This window comes from Kryptolebias marmoratus, linkage group LG16, assembly GCF_001649575.2.
Source record: "Kryptolebias marmoratus isolate JLee-2015 linkage group LG16, ASM164957v2, whole genome shotgun sequence".
NCBI lineage: Eukaryota > Metazoa > Chordata > Actinopteri > Cyprinodontiformes > Rivulidae > Kryptolebias > Kryptolebias marmoratus.
Genome location: NC_051445.1, coordinates 5,252,081 through 5,269,125, shown reverse-complemented (window position 1 = coordinate 5,269,125; position 17,045 = coordinate 5,252,081). Strand labels below are relative to the sequence as shown.

General features: G+C 37.6%; 1 protein-coding gene across 3 annotated transcripts; it reads left to right on the top strand.

Moving 5' to 3' along the window:
* Positions 1-242: 242 nt before the first annotated feature.
* On the top strand, positions 243-15,977 carry plekhf2 (pleckstrin homology domain containing, family F (with FYVE domain) member 2). Of its 3 annotated transcripts, none has more exons than XM_025008660.2 (2): positions 243-262; positions 14,129-15,977. In XM_025008660.2, the coding sequence occupies exon 2, from the start codon at positions 14,140-14,142 to the stop codon at positions 14,875-14,877; it is 738 nt and encodes a 245-aa protein (XP_024864428.1). In that variant the 5' UTR covers positions 243-262; positions 14,129-14,139; the 3' UTR covers positions 14,878-15,977. The 3 variants fall into 3 exon arrangements, with proteins under 3 accessions (XP_024864428.1, XP_017284048.1, XP_037836148.1); XM_017428559.3 differs by lacking the exon at positions 243-262 and adding an exon at positions 423-587; XM_037980220.1 differs by lacking the exon at positions 243-262 and adding an exon at positions 7,975-8,116.
* The last annotated feature ends 1,068 nt before the right edge of the window (positions 15,978-17,045 follow it).

Genomic DNA, 17,045 nt, shown 5'->3' with positions numbered 1-17,045 from the left:
CTGGCATTTAGAGGTAGAAAAAAATGGTAAAAAAAAGTTTGTTTGTTGGTTCAGGATGCTATGGAAACATTTCTAATGTTTTTGTTTTTTTAAATACTTTTAGTATCCGTGCATTCTTGTCTAGAAAACAGCAGGTCTAGTCTTGTTTACTGCCCTGAACCACCAGGCAGGTCTCCTCCCAAAAGCTTGGCTCCTGGTCCTACTCATGGTGCCTTCACTGCACTTTGGACTAACCTATTCCTGTTTCAACAGCTGAAATTAGGTAAAACCAGAACGTTTGTTAGCATTGTCACGAATTCTCCCAAATGACGTTCGTGTTAACAGGTGCAGCAGCCGCGCGGTACTTCGTCGCTTTGCATAGTCAGCACAGTCGCTTTTAATATGTACGAGCCGTCCGGTGGTCCGTGAACGCAGCCTAACGCTGCCATGTTGTTGTTTAATCTTCGGAGTTTCCAGCTGCTGTCGGTGTCCTCGGACACAGTGGTCAGTTTCTGAAGAAGGGTTACAGCTTTTTCTGATATTATCTGGGAATACAGCTTAACTTCAAGCCACAGTAGAAGTTACTTTACAACAGGAGCTACCGTCGGGTGCGTAGTTTTATTCGTTTTTTAAAGTTGTGACTGTTGATACTTTTTGCTGATTGGCTAAAGCTCGTTCCGTGGGTTTGAGCTACTCCTTTCCTCATTCATGTTACACAGCGTGTAAAAGTCCGCTTCGGGATTTTTCCCAGTTTTATCAAAGCGTTCGTCTAGTTTATTTTAATCGAATGCCCGTTCTATGTGTATGGTCAAACAGGACAGGAAGATTAAAGTTCGGTTCGGTTCGGGAGGAATTGTGTGTGAGGTGTTGGGAAGCTAACATCTTTAGCTAGCTGCCGGGCTAACAACTGGCACCACTTTGCTAATGAGTTGAAAAAGTAATTGTATAACTTTGAACCGTGTCTCGGGAAGTTATGATAACTCCGTGCTTCACTTCTGCTGGGCTGCTTGGGCGAAAAAAAATAATTGCGTTCATTTATTCGTGGCGGCTCCGTTTATGAGAAGTTTATTTTTGTACGTTTGTAAATAGTGCCATGCGCTGCAGAGTTCAGCGTGTCCGTGGTTTAGCCCGTCCAACCTGCAGACTTAACCTTTTCTGCAATCAGAAGTTCGGAACCATCGTTAAACACTCGTGGACCTGAATGTGTGAAACTTTCTGTGACATAAAAAAGGGAAGTTTGACATGTCGACATTTGCTTGCAGAGATGCTGCATTGTACTAAATTCTCCATTATAATTAAGTTAACTTCTTTAACTAATTTGGTGTTTTGTGAATTTGAGGGTGTTTATTCACCCTGTCTGGCTGAATTAAGCTCATTATCTATTTGCAGCGACATGCCTTTTAGTTTAAGGCAGGATTTTCCAACCCATTCACATTTTATGGAAGTCTGAAGGTGCCAAAATCCAGAATAAATTTAAAAGCATGCAAAACAATTTACATGTTTCCTTCCCTCTGGTAGTTTTCTTTCACCATTAATTTTTTTGTGCTCTCATTTGACAGTGTTGCACTTCCGTTGTTAGATCATTGATACTGTTTAAATGTATGCTGACATTTCTGTCAGTTTGCATTTTCCACCCTGTTTATTTTTTATGTTTTAAAGTTATATGATATATACTACAACACTGAGGGAAGCTGGCCTTCAGAGTGTGTCAAAGAGAAGTGCACAGCGTTGCATCAAAGTCACACTAGCTGTCAGCGCCGTTAGAAAATGAAACTAGTTTAACTTGAAGTCCAAACAGTGTCCTAATAGTGGAGAGCCATTATCCTGCATGTTTTACTTGTTTCCCTGCTCCAACACGCCTGATTTGAATCAATGGGTGATTAACGGGCTTTTGCGGATCATGAAGAGGTAATTTAACCACTGAATCAGGTGTGTTGGAGCAGGGAAACAAGTAACACATGCAGGATAGTGGCCCTCGAGGACCAGGATTGGACACCACTGATCTATAGCGTGTACTTACAGGATGTGGTCTGAGGAAGTGCAAAGCAAAGGTATAGAGCATGGCGAAGGGGGTGCAGAAGGAAGGAAATAGAGAAAATCGTATTGGCGAATACTCACAGTAAAGCAGCATCATGATTGTCTGTATGGTGAAGGTTTTCCTATATTGCCACATTCTGGTAGGTTGTGTATAGCATAGTGGGTGTGAAGGGACTCTTAGTTTTCTTTCCACTGTGTGAACATATATATCACCATTTTGGCATATTGTCTAAGTTTAGAGCTTTTATCTAAAAGTTCAACATCACTTCATCTTCTGGAGCCTGATGTGAATCAAACATCTCTGTGACAGAGAGAGAGCACAATGTTTGAAAAATCCTTCCTTCCATTTATTGCTGCATCATTTTTACACAACGTAGTACTATTTGTGGGTAATGTTTTGCGAACTGTACGTTTGATATATTATTTTTAGGCAACTTAAGAGTGACAAAATAATAGCACTTCTGCTAAAATGAAAAGACAGTTGTAAGATTGAGAAACATGACAGCGCCCTGGTTTAAACATAGAATAAGGTCAATTAAAATAACTATTTATTAATGACTCATGAAATCACACTTAATTGACTTATTTTTTTTGTTAAATAGAATCACTGCACAACGATAATCAGTCAGTAAATGAAAACGTGGGCCTTTGACACATTCATTAAGAACCCCAACCTCAAGGAGAAGTGCATGTGGCAACGAATGAAAAGGAAAATGCTTGGGGAAATGTAAAAGTCAAGAAAACATAAAAAAAGAAATTATACAGAAATAAATACACCTATAAATGGAAAAAAAAACCAACATCTGTCTGGACGATGAACCAAGTGAATGTAGGTTTCTTCACTTTTCCGTTCATTGCTGTTTACATTCTTAGTTTTACGCACAGAAAGAGGAGTTGTTTTTCTGGATGGGTCACTGAGCAGGTAGTTTGGTCGCTGTTGTAATGTGGAGCATTTCTTCTATGACTCACTTTGCAACATTTTCATAATGACGGAATGCATATTGTAATGTTATAAGCAGTCACAGGACTTTTAAAACGACACTACAGAAACGTATTAAAAAAAAGTAAATCCAAGAAAACTGCATACAGATTTATTAAAAATGTGGTTATTTTATTAAAAATGCAGTGTAGGTACATTGATAATTGAAAAATTGAGAGATTAACAGAGTAAAGATGCAAAAAGAACTAAAAAATAAATAAATTCAAGACAAATATTTTACATTTTAATTCAATTGGCACAGTCATACACTATACTTGTTGAACTATTAAAAAAAATCTGTAATATTTTCAGTTTCATCAGTTTTAGTCCTCTGAAGTCTGATTTGTAAGATATTACCAAACAGCAACTCATTGCTTTTGCTTGTTTTTTTTTATAATAATTGTTGTAAAAAAGTCTATACAGTTTTAAAATATTCCTGTTTGTCTGTCATCACACCATTATAATAAATATAATTATTTGTTGCAGATGAAGTTGGCATAAATAAAATTCTATATGATGAACTTAGTTTGCAGTTTTATAGATTTTTGTTTGTTTGTTTGCAAAACTGCAAAATGAGGAAGCAAAAGGTAGCTCTGAAGCACTGATTGACAGAAGGATTTACAAAGTCATTTATCAGTTTTGTGGTTGTTTTTTTCTGGTGAAGGAAGGCTACATTTATAAATCTCTTTCCATGGGGCAGAAGGGCCACTCATCATGATAAATGTCACATTTCAAATTGGATGTGGAAGCAGATTAGACAAAAAGCTGCACTTGAAAATCGTCATTCAGTAATCTTATAATTATTTTTGTTTCAGTGCTAAACTGAACATCTCAGCTGAAGGAAATTTGCACAGGAAATGCAATGCGAGGTAAAATCTCTCTATTTACATATAATGTGTGCAACATTTTACCTCATGTTCCATGAGGTATTAGAGCTTCGTGGGTGGTTTAATTAATTCATGTTCAACATCAGATTAAACTCTGCTTTCGATCCTTTAGTGACTTTTCACACAGTACTTGCCACCTAATTGGGATTTAACTTGTGACCTTTCTCAGTAGTGAGATAAAAAAAAACTTCCCTCAGCCTATGCAGTGGAGTATGAAACACATAAGATGTTAAACTTCCAGAAGATTGATTTTAATATCACTAGGCCTGTATTATTGGTTAGTTCTCATATTATGTTTTCCTATAACATTGGTAATTAGTTCAAGTTGACATAGAAAACACAGCTACACACTTAGTTGCATTTTAATCACAATTACAGTTTGGGCTTCCCATAATAAGTGGAAAAATATTAAAATATATATTGAAAATGCAAGCAAATGCAAATGTAATGGCATCTTATTTCCCACAACAGTTCCTTTATATCAACAATCAATAAAGAATGCAGTTGCAGACCGTTTGAGAACATTTGACCAGAGACATGGAAACTTCATGAGATCTTGTTGTAGAAGTAACCATCATTGGGTTTTGCAACCATCCCTCAAACCAAAACCTTACCGTGGTTTTTCTTTTCTTTTTAGTCTGAATCTCTTCTCTGCTGCCAAATTAGAGACTGGAATTTCCAGGACCACTTTAGTGCTTTTAATCTGGTAATCGCTCTGTGCACTGGGATGAAATCATGCAGCATGTGTTCACTCTGCAACAAGGACGCCACTGCGCTCTTCAGTGTCTTGTAGTCATCACTGAGAGCTTTATGGCCTCCAGTTGGTAGCAATTCAGTGTGCAGCTTGCACCCATATGATGGGATGCTTTGATTGTGTTGTACAGAGTGAGGTGTCAGTTTATATTTTGATGCAAAGAGTTTGACATGAACAGGAATGTAGCACATATTAATGCAGCATAATTTACATTTCAGGGTAACTTTTAAATTCTTTGCTAAAATCAAAGAATAACTTTGATCTAAGTATTTATAAAATAGTTGTCAATAATTTCAGTCCTAACAACGCAGCCCTAACAGGCAGTAAAAGAGCTGCAGAATTAAGAGGTATGAACGAACAATTGTTTTGCCTTTTGTAATCGATACAAAACCAACTTCAAGCTTTTCTAAAATTTCGCTGCCTTCAGGAAGTTATAAACAAGGAAGTATTTAATTACTCTAATCAGTAGTGTCCAATCCTTGTCCTCGAGGAACACTATCCTGCATGTTTTAGTTGTTTCTCCACTCCTCAGTTCTTCAGAAGCCTGTTAATCACCCACTCAGTCAAATCAGGTGTGTTAAAGCAGAAAAACAACTACAACACGCAGGATTGGGCACCGCTGCTCTAAATGTTAACTTAGCTGTTAACGGTTAAAGGTTGGAACAATGTCAGAGCTCATCTCTGTGATCTGTTCTACTTTTTCTCAAATCTACAGCTATGAAAAGTGAAGTTTCTGAAGTGTCACATGTCTTTTGGGCTTTCTCACTACGTACTTCCTTACATGACTGAAAGTAGGCGTCTGGGAGGGAAATTACCGTTTATTTTGCCAAATGAGAACTAAGAATAGATTACTGATTCTCATAATGAAAACTGTCTCTTTAGAGTTCCATTTTTTTTTTTACCAAAACAACACATAACCCCATAAACAAGTAACGAACCACTTCAGCTTTTGAACGAGGCATTCAGTTTACTTCTGTCTAGTCAGTCAGTTCAGACATTTCCTTTTTCTCTCTCTTGTGTGTCTTATTCTGGTAAAACTAGTTCTGCTAGAGGTGATGAGTTCTAATTATAGTTAACTACCAACTATCAACCCATCTACCCTGTCTCTCTGCTTACTCCGCAAGCACAGGAAGTCTTGTCTCTTTTCCTATGTAATCCAACACCCCCGGCACGTAATCCAAAGTCTCAGTTTATAAATGGATGCAGATTACTTACCTCCTGACGCGCCGTCCAGCTCACAGATAAACAGATTACCTGGGAATATTGTTGGGGTGTTTTTTTTTTTTTTTCTGAAATAGCTGTCTCTTCAATTTTAATGCCCAGCTTCCCATTTATTTATTTATTTTATAAGGTGGTTAGATTTTTATTTATGAATTTATTTATTGTAATTCAGGGAAAATGCTTATTGAGATACAGAATCTGTACATTGAGTTTATATACATGAATAATTATGTAACATTCCTAGAAGGAATGCATTATGCCTGCCAGATTGCAATTCAAGGTTTTAAACACAGATCTTGCATCATCAGTTAATTGCTGTGCTGGGTGGCCTTCGTGAGGGCGTCTGATGTTGTGAGACCTGAAACACCCGTTTACCCCAGGATACATCACCAATGATGCATCCTAGAGATGTTTCTTATTTAGTATAAACTTAAGTTTCTGTAGATAATAGGAGGGTGAAAGCTGAGTGATGATAGGCCAGTTGTGGCAGATTAATTACAGGTCACATTAATTTGATAATATACTTAAAACTAGATCTTTCCACTAAGAAGATTTGGTTGGTTTTGTGAGAGAAGACTCTAAGGATAAAGTGTGTTTATTACAGAGCATAAAGTCTGCAAATGTGTTGAAGTGAGACTGGTAAAGAGAGGCTTCTGAGGAATGTGCTTTCAGCGGGCCTCCATCTGTTCCCCTCGTCTCGTTCAACTGAAGCAGCTAAGCATTTCAGCCTTTCTGTTGTTGAAGAACAACTGAGGAAATAAAAACCTTTAAAACCTGAGCTTTGACTTCAATTTGGATTTTCATGACCATGTAGTGAAGTTTTAGATTCTTAATGAGTGAATAAAAAACATCAGCACTTCCTCTAAAGATTATACTGTTTCACTCAAAACACACAACCTAAAATAAGTGGAAGCTAAAACCTTATTTATAATGTTAAGAAGCTACTATTACAATCCTGAATTTAGGCCAAACAAATTGAAGTTACCACAACTGCTGAGGCGTCACTTCTTTTACACTTGTACGTTTGTGGTTATTTATCTAACTTCTGTATCCGTTTGCTTAATAAATAGAAGAAGCAACCTTTTTTTTTTAATCAAAGCTAAACATACTCATTTCTGTTTCAGTATGTAGATTTCATTCCTTTTACATTATTTTACATAAATACTTTCTATGTGTTAGTTTCATATGAAAATAACCCGAAGCATACAGCAAACACTTCAGTGCCTTTTGATGGTTTCATTTCCACTAGATTAAAAAGATGCTGTGAAAGCAAAATGTCTACCTCGAAATGCCAATCTTGTCACAGCAAACAAAATGAGCAAATGCTGACTTGTTATAAGGACTATAAAAATAACTATAAGCAGGTATTTACACTACTACATGTGACATAATTAAAATGATGAAGATGAAGGTGACGATGATGAAGATGATAATTAAAATGATGAAGATATTTTTATTTGTGGTCGACTTTTAGTGGAATTGCTGAAGTGTAAAAAATGTCTGTCTGGTAGAAATGAAAAGAAAAGTGAGTTATGTGAAAACAAACAAACCTTTTAAAATAAAATTTAAAATTATCAGTATTCTGATAATCCTTTTTTTTTCTTCAGTGGGACATTACACATCAATGAATATTATTATACATACATCTGAGTTTGACTAAAATTATGTCATCCCTGGATATTTCTTAGAGTTGCAAAAACAGGAGAATAAATTGGTAAAAGTGCAAGTTTTTATTTTAAGTAAAATGGTAAAATGGTGCTTCAAGAGTTTTGCTTTAGTAATTTTCAACAGGATTGGTGCTTTCTTTATTGTGTGTTACACGTTTTACTTTGTCACACCCATATATTAACGACTAATTTGCACTGTCTTAACAGTTACCTAAATGTGTTAAATTTTACAGTTTGATGCCTTTTTGTTTATTGATTCACTGGGTGTTTGAACATGTACTTGACTAATGATCCTAATCTGCCTGCCTCAAATATTTAATTTGTTGAAACCTGCCTTGCTGTTTGCTGTGACGACACGTTTGTTCGATTTGATTGGTTCGCTGGTTTCTCAAGCAAAAGGAAAAAAACCTCTACAGAACTAAACTTCAGTCCTGCCATGTCACTCAGCTCTTCTTGCATATTCACATTTCTTCGTCAGGGTTAAGGTTTGGTATGGTGGGGGTTAAAGAAGTGTAAAAATAGGTCCGTGCGTCACCTTAAACAGGGTCGTTAAGAAGCTGCACAACGTTAAGATGGTTTCTTCAGTCAAAAGGTGATGTAAGGTTTAACTTTTCCTCTTTATGGTTTGTTATATCTGCTAAAAGTCATGTGTCTGCTGATGTCAACATGAGATCTCAGAAGGGAAAGAGTTGGGGTTGTGAAAGTGTTTTACCACCATTCTGGTCAAAGGTGGAACAACTGCTGGAAATAACTGTAGATAAGTTACTTTTCTATGATTACAGTTCACTTCTGAGAACTGGGATATCTTTATCGTTAAAAATATTTATGTTGTAGCTTTTGGGAGTATTTCTTTGATGCATTTGTTTCCCTTTGAAAGGATTTTGTTGTAATGGGACCATTACTATAATATAGCCTGTGTGGTAATGGTTTTCCTTTTACTCACAGATTTCCATCAACAATCCAGACATTTCAGTATGAAGGAGGGCTCAGATTTGTTTTGGCTTAGATTAATGTCTAAAAGCTGAACTGTCAATGATCTGAAGTTTGATCAGGTTATTCTGGGATTTCAGATCATTGACCTGCACCCTTAGATCACTGTTTTTCTTTAGCATGTGCTTCTGGCCTTTGATTGTTGTTTTTTTGGTCTCTGGGGCACATAAAAGTTATGAGTTTGGAGCAGTTGTGACGTCCAGAGTTTCCACTACTCCACTGACGGAGTAAAAAAAAAAACCCAAAAACTAACAGTTCTTGGAAGGTTTGAAGAAATAAAGAGGAAACATTTGTGTCATTCTTAGTTCATACATCTGCAAAGCTCGTTTTGCTCTCGGATATGACATGAACTATTCCTGCTGCCAAACTGACTGGATTTGAAGAGAAGAAATAAAATCCAAATTGTTCAAATTCTCATTGCCCTAGTTAAAAATTTTGTTTTGAACACCATTCCTTCAAAAATGATTGTATTGTCATTAAGCATCTTTCATTGGCTCAAATAATGGCTGTGAAGATTATTGGTGGATTAAAAAAAACAGGATAATAGAATAAATATGCAAGATATTTTCCAGGAAAACGCAATCGATGTTGATGGTGAATCTGGTTTAAAAAAACTAACTAAAAACAGTTCAGTCTTGATAAATTGTAGTTGGTATAAATATTACTATTATTATTAATTTTTTTTAATGCCAATTTAATCTTTTTTGTATTTAGTTAAGTACATTTTTTTTAAAAACGTTTGTTAAGGTAAAAAATAAATAAAACATGACAGGCACTTGTCTAAAGACCTTTTATTTATTTATTTTAGTTTTAGGGCATTAATCTAATTTGATCTTAGAAAATTCATATTTTCATTCTCTATAACTACATATAACTTATCTTCTACATGACTTACATTAAAATATAAAGATGTGGAAAACAATTCTCAATTGAAAATTTGCTGTTTATAAAAATCACAATACTATGTGATTTTTGCATTTTGCCCAATTACACACATGAGTTTAAAAGTTGATATTTACCGCATGAATAAAATAAAACTGTGCTTTTTCTTCATTTACTGTTTGGAGGTAAGTTAATGCAACTTGTCAACTAGACAGTCAGAAAAGGTGAATAATTGTTTTAATGAAGAGGCACCAAGAGCCATTTTGTCTTTATTTTGTTAACAAAATGAAACCCGCTCAATGACGACAGGGTTGTATAGTTTTCTTCAGCAGTACATTTGATGGTGTTTTGATATATGAATGTGTTGGATTCTTATCTACAGATTCTGTGATGTTTTCTGGTGCTCGTTTGTCGTGTAAAGGCACAATAATCTGTTTTGGAAATATTCTATTCCAGGTTTGTTAACAGGCAGTAATGTCAGCTCAGGTTTTATAGCATCAACTTTTGTAGAAGATTAGCTTCCAATCCGTTTATCGGTGGTGATTCTCCCTCTGCGGCGGTGTAATCCTTTGTCTAAATGGTTCCGAATGTTGTTGTCCTGAAGCAGAAGACCTCCGTGTTCAGGTCAGTCTTATTTTGAAACGAGCATCTTGAAGGAGAAAACTGTCCTCCTATGTTAAGTTTTGAGTATTTGTTTTCAAAAGTACCACAGGTGTAGGTACTTTATCATGAACCACAAACCTTTTTGTATCTTCTTTTGTCTTTGGTTTTCAAGTCTATTTGAACTAGAGTTTAGTGTCTTGGGGTGGGGGGATTTTGTACATTTTTGTCTTTTTTAACGAATTAATGCATTTGGTGTATGTATGTATGTGTCGGTTCTGCACTGTTCAGTTGGTTGGTTTTGGTTCTGATGCTTAACTTAATGCTGCTAGCTAACATAAACCTGTCATATAAATACAAACAACAGTTTTTCAAAGTGTGCTCTAATCCATTTCAGTTGTTTTTCTGTTTCTTTTTTGTTTTTATTTTGTTGATAGCTTTATGTCTGTCAGTACCAGACCACTTTGGACCCATTAAGTCAGTACCCATTGGACCACTTTTTACCAAAGTCATTTTAAATATCAAATTGTTGTGTAACTGGTAACCCAAGAGCGTAAACGTATAAATATACAACAGAAAAGGCTGGAACAATGAAAATGCTTCATCCTCAGTGCTGTCTCCCCACACCACCACTTTACTCCCTGAAGATAAATGTGTGTCCTTGTTTCTCTGGTTGTTTACAGCCCAAAGAATCACTTTTTTCCCCTCATTACTATTGGTCTTTGCCATCACTCCCTCCTTTCAGAGTCTGACTCATCGCTTCCCTTCTTTCCCGGGCTTTCCAATTGGGTACCACCGGAGGTTTAACTGCTGGTCATCAAGAAAAGTTGACAACCTCATATTATGCTTGTTTATATCTAAAAATAAATGTCTGTTTATGTGACTTTTTCTTACTTACATCCTAAATGCATTATTTGCAGAACCATAAATAGTTTCTAGTGGCTGATTGGCGTTAACCTGACAACAGTTTTATTGTGTTAAAATAGAGTTGTGGTATTTACTTTGTGAGGTAAAAGTAAATATTTTTGTGGCAATTGGTGTTGGACTAAAGTAGCTTAATATACAGAGTAGTGAATAGTTTCTAAGAATAGTCAAAAAAATGTTTATTCTTTACAAGATATTTTTAAAAAAGGCCGACCTGGTGTGTGATCCAGGCTTTAATAGTCGTCATTTAAATTAAAATATTAAATTTTTGAATGGTAGTGCGATAACTACCTTTTAAGCTTATCCAAAACGTAGTTATTTCAAAGAACATTAATGTGTGCTACTTGAATAAATCAATCCATTTATTTGTTTTTCCCTGTAGCAAATTAGTCTTTTTAGGAAAGAGACTTGAATTAGTAAGGAACAGTTTGTGTGAGTTGCAGCGCTGTTATCTCCCTCAGTATGAGCTCCGTTTGTCTGTCCAGCATCCTACAAACGGGTTATCGATGTTTATCTTTTTAGATGACGGAGCAGCTGGTGAATTTTAGCTCCACAGAGGCTGGTTCTCACACCAAAAGTTCGGTGTACCGCCTCTCCAGAGGCTGACAAATTCAGTCTGTCCCAAAGGGGAGAAACCGACACCAAGCAGCAACGCAGTCCAAATAAATAATTGGTGATGGCTGTAAAGTTTATCTCTTCTACCAGCCACTTTAAGAGGCAAACACTCACCGAGCGTATCCTTATCATCAGTTTGTTAAATCATTAAAGCTGTCTGCGCCTACTTAAGAGCAGAAAAGTCTGGGGTGCTTCTGCAAGACTAATAAATATTCTGCTGTGTTTCACCATGCCTCATATACACCATGAGAGTTACTGTACCTGAAAAAACAAAAGTACTCTCTGAAATGACCGTAGAATAATATTCTTATCACCTTCAGTCACACTGACACAGCCAATCTGTTTCAAATGTTTGTGCATTTACAGGATTTAAAATGGTGCATGTCAAAAACTGTAACTGCATTATTTTCATAGTAAAGTACTTTAAATTAAAAATATATATATATAATTTTCCAACTTTTTGTTTGGTTTTGAGTAAAACTAATGTTTTGTCACCCCTCTAAATCAGCTTGTGTGGCTGTGTTGTAATCTAGATAGACTGCCTTCCTCAGTGCCTGTCATCAGTTTCATGCTTCAATCTGTTACAGATTTATCTGCTGAACCAAACTTGCATCATGATCCTCAGCACACCAGCAAATACTCAACAAGTAAAAGGGAAAGAGTCGAGGTGTTCTTATGGTCCAATCAGATTTTAACTTTAATAAAGCTCAGACTGACTTTGCTCATCTGAGTTTTGTTTTTATCTAAATGTAACACTTGTTGAGAACCTGGTTATTATTTTTTTTGTTGTTGTGATACCATAAAACAATAAAATAAAGAGGTTGTTCTTCCTAAATGATCTCAAGTATACTGAATAAAAGGTATTATAGTAATTAATAGTTAATGAATCAGATATCAAACTAGCTTGAATAGTTTGGATTCTTAAACTGTTTATCTCTTCTTTTTCCTTCCCATTTTTGACATTTGATACAAGCAGTGTGAAGGCATCAGTGTTAATGATATAATTAGGTTTAAACAACAGCCTATTACTCTCATGGGAACATTAGAAAGCAATTTGATTTTAGGTAATTTGTGATAAGTATTTTTAGTGATCCTCAAAGAGTTAAAACTATTCTGTTACGTTTTTATTTGTGTCTTAAAGTTGTGTTTATCATGAAAACCAAAATATTTATCTCTGCTGAGCAAAGGAAGCTCTTTTTTTTTTCTTCTGCTGCATTTTTTTTTTTTTTTTTTTTTACTTTGTCTCTTTCTTCCTGCTCTGTCTAGCGTTGATTGCTGGGTTGGGAGACTCCAGCCTGTGTTTATACCACTCTTTCTCTCTGGGGCCTCGTACTCTTTGTGCCCTCTGCTCTCTGCTGATGGGAGCTGGTTGCCCAGCTCTGGGCAACAAGCCCTCGCTAACAGAGTTGACATGTCAGAAGCCCCGCTGTCCTCTCCAGGGCTTTCAAGGCAGCTCACTCGCTTACTCAAGGTTATTAGTGTGCAGATCACTGGGGAATTGACCCAAAATGTGCTGGCATTTGCTGGCTAATTAGCATAGTTCCTAGTGCTGTGTTTTTTTTTTTTCTTGTCCTTTTATTTTTAAAGGACAGAAAATCAAGGGTAAAATCCAACCAGCACTTTGCATTCTGTACGTTACTGTTTGAGTGCATTCTCCCCGCCTTTCAACAAACAAGTGCATATAAACAAAAGCTTAGAGTTCATTCAGGAGCCAATACTGATTTTCCAATTTTTGTGCAGCTCTGACACCCAGATACCAGTTTTGGCTGATAGATTTTGCTCAAAGAACTATAATTAACAGAGTAATATATGCATTTTATTTCTGATAAAATGAAGGGAAACAAAACATTATTTTGTTGCATCAGTCAGTGCAGTCTTGCTGCAGCATCGTCACTCTGGTTCAGTTTGCTGAAGAAGAGCTTTAAAGTGGTTTAAACTGCTGGGTGACAGATGGATGGAAAGCTCTCAACCAAGTAGTTCCTACAAAACCTAAAACTTGACTGAGGGGTTATTCAGTGTCCTCACAGGATGTCTGCTCTTGTGTCTGAACTTGGCATTCAGCCCTTCAGGCTTGCCCAAGGAGAGCCAATACCCTTCTGTGTCCATCGTCACTGACCTTTAACCTCCTTCACTGTGCTTTAATAAAAAAACAAAAACAAAGTAAAGGGCAACAAGTTATGTTGTGGGTCACAGCAGAAAAAAATAAACCTGTTGGTTTTTACATCTGTGTTGAATTTTTTCTAAAAAGTTTTGAAAAGCAGACATTTAAGAATATCTAATTCTTTTCAAAGCATGTTGTCCTTACTAAAATACTTAATTACAAACTGGTGTGCATATAACAAATATATGAATTCAAATGAATAAAGATCTTGTTGATATCCTATCACAACTACTAGATGTGCCATAAAGATTACTATAAACCAAAGTAATATTTGATATTGGGTACTGCAGTGCAACACGATGGTTAGAAAATGCATAAAGAAAATGTAAATAGTCAGAGCTGAACTTGTCACTTTAAAAATTCATTGAAAGTATTTAATTTAGTAAAGCTGTCAGTAAAAATGCTTTATTTTTTCCCTTTGTTTTCCAACAGGTGAGGTGAAGATGGTGGACCGGCTTGCTAACAGCGAGGCCAACTCCAAGCGGATCGCGTTGGTTGAGAGCTGCTTTGGTGCCGCGGGCCAGCCGCTAGCCATTCCAGGACGCGTGCTGATCGGAGAGGGCGTCCTCACCAAACTCTGCCGGAAAAAGCCGAAAGCCCGTCAGTTCTTCCTCTTCAACGACATCCTGGTCTATGGCAACATCGTCATCCAAAAGAAGAAGTACAACAAGCAGCACATCATCCCCCTGGAGAACGTCACCATCGACACGGTGCCAGACGAGGGCGAGCTGCGCAACGGCTGGCTAATCAAGACGCCCACCAAGTCGTTCGCCGTCTACGCTGCCACTGCCACAGAGAAATCCGAATGGATGAACCACATCGGCAAGTGTGTGCGAGAGTTGCTGCAGAAGAGTGGCAAGTCCCCGACAGGTGAGCACGCCGCTGTCTGGGTGCCTGATTCCGAGGCGACTGTGTGTATGCGCTGCCACAAGGTGAAGTTTACTCCGGTCAGCCGCCGCCACCACTGCAGGAAGTGTGGCTTTGTGGTTTGCGGTCCGTGCTCAGAGAAGAAGTTTCTCCTGCCCAGCCAGTCGTCCAAACCTGTACGCGTGTGCGGCCACTGCTACTCGCTGCTGATGTCCGGAAGCCTCGGGCCGCGCTCAGATTCCATCACCCTGGGCCCAAACTTCAACAACAACACCCTGTCGGACGATGAGGACGACGATGACAGCAGTGACTGAGATATCTGAGATATTCCCGAACTTCCCCAGGACCTGTCCCGTCTCTGCACTGAGGAGAAAATACTCTTCCCTCGTTCCATTACATCATCATTCTTTTCTTTTCTCTCGCTGATTGAATCATGATCCACTGTGAGAAGATTTTAATCTCTGGGGATTAATTCAATATTTCCCTTTGGAGTCGAAGTCTTCAATAGACCTAATTAATAAATTTCTTCCACTAACTCTAGGTGAGATAGATACTTTCCTGAAAACAGTAATTCATCAGTAAAATGTGGAATTAAGTGGATGACCAGCAGAACTCTGGGGTTCAGTCTGACTGTTCAGCACAGCTTAGACTGCCTGGTTTTCCTCTCATGCCTCTTAATCAGGCTGCAAATATTCACTACAGAAAACAAAGGTGCTAATGAGACTTCTCATCTGCACTGTCCTCCTTTTATGTCCTTTCATAATGGTTCATTGCTGTCTTTTTCTTTTTTGTTGTAAACTAAAGTGTGGTGATAGTTCACCGTGTTTGCAGGGAAAGAAAAGGAGTTTATACTTTTCTATCACCTCTGTTGTGCATGTATTACACCGAGCAGGGGTCTGTTATAACATTTTGGCATTTTTGTTCCCTATTTTTGTACATTTGTCCTAAGAGAAATACAAAAATCCTTTTATATTAGTAATAAAATGTAGATATTACGCTAAACCTGGAGATTTTTTTCGTAAACCTAATGCAGTTGCTTATGACAAATCAGCTAAAGCTCAGCTCAGTGAGTGTTTATCTTCCTTAACACATTTTGAAGTCTTCTCAGCGGTTATTTCAAAAACTAACTCTATTCTCTGCCTGTACTGTCATGTAGTGCCTTCTAGAAAACTGAACTATGCTTTGAGGAGGGAAGAGGTTGTTAGTGAATGATACCAGGCTGCAAAAAACAACATGGACTTCATGATAGGTTGACTCAGAAACGCTGGGCTGGATGGGTTTGTGTGCCGGTGGCAGAAAGAAAAGGAGGCAGATTGCCAACCAGCAGGCACAATAAAAAGATTAACTTTGGCCTCAGAAATGCTTAAAAGACGCTTTAACCAGCCAGCGAATCTTAAGGGTTTGTTTAATTGTTCTGCCTCGTCTGAAATAGCACCAGAACAGAACACACGAAGGTCCAAGATCAGCTGAAATCCTGTCTCCTGTGAACCAGTTTAGCTTTATTCAGGAGATGGAATAGAAACCCTCACACACATAAAAAACCCAACTTCATACATGCAAAGAAGCCATGTGAACATCTCACATTAACCCAGGTGAGCACTTACCCTGCCTCACGAGAAAAACAACAATTACTGAGAGATGTAATTGTGTTTTATAAACCTTAATATGATCTGAACTGTTTGCTTTCCTGCTGTGCTCGTCTGATCACGTGTCCAGTGTTGTATGTCTGTCACTAACGAGCTTTTTGAGATGTAACCCCCCACACCCCCACCCCACGCCACATCNTTCTGGAATTGTGATCATAACGTGTATAACTGTTTTGACTGTTTATTTTGATTTGTTTATAGTTTAATCATTAATATGAACAAAAACAACGGTGGACAGTAGATAAAATAACGTTGTGCTTTAAAGAAAGTGGAGAAGTGGAGAAGCCCTGCTTGTGAATGAATGAAATGCAATAATCAAAGTGTTGGGGCCTGGTTTATGTTTGTTTGTTGTTTGTTTGTTTGTTGACACATAACTCTGTTAAACCGTGTGTCTGTAACTTGATGTTGTTCAGCCGAAGTGGTTTTCTGGAGGGAAAGTCAGGAAATCAGTGTGGCGTCTTCCTGCCGGTAACTCCTCCCTCCGCAGCTCTGAGGTCAGCTGGCCACACTGAGTCATAAAACAAACACCCCCCAGCTGAACTGTGCTCCTCCCGAGAGCGAGCGGTGCCATCCTTCCTTCCCTCCGTCTGCGCCACCATGACTTTCTGCGATCACGTGACGCTGAGCATGACGCGAGTCATGTGATCCGTCACCGAGTCAGAAACCGAAAAGACCAAGCTACCTGTTGCAACAAGTGAAAAGTTGAGCTTCAGTCTCTCTGTCAAATGTTCATGTTCTAAGTTTCTGTTAAGACTTTTCTGTTTTTTTGTGATTTCTCTGAGGAGTTTCGTTCCTTTAACAAGCAGCTTTTTCCTTCTCATTAGAGGTTTTTCCAG

Coding starts and splice junctions, on each gene's coding strand:
- plekhf2 (XM_025008660.2), top strand. CDS start 14,140: ATGGTGGACCGGCTTGCTAACAGCGAGGCCAACTCCAAGCGGATCGCG.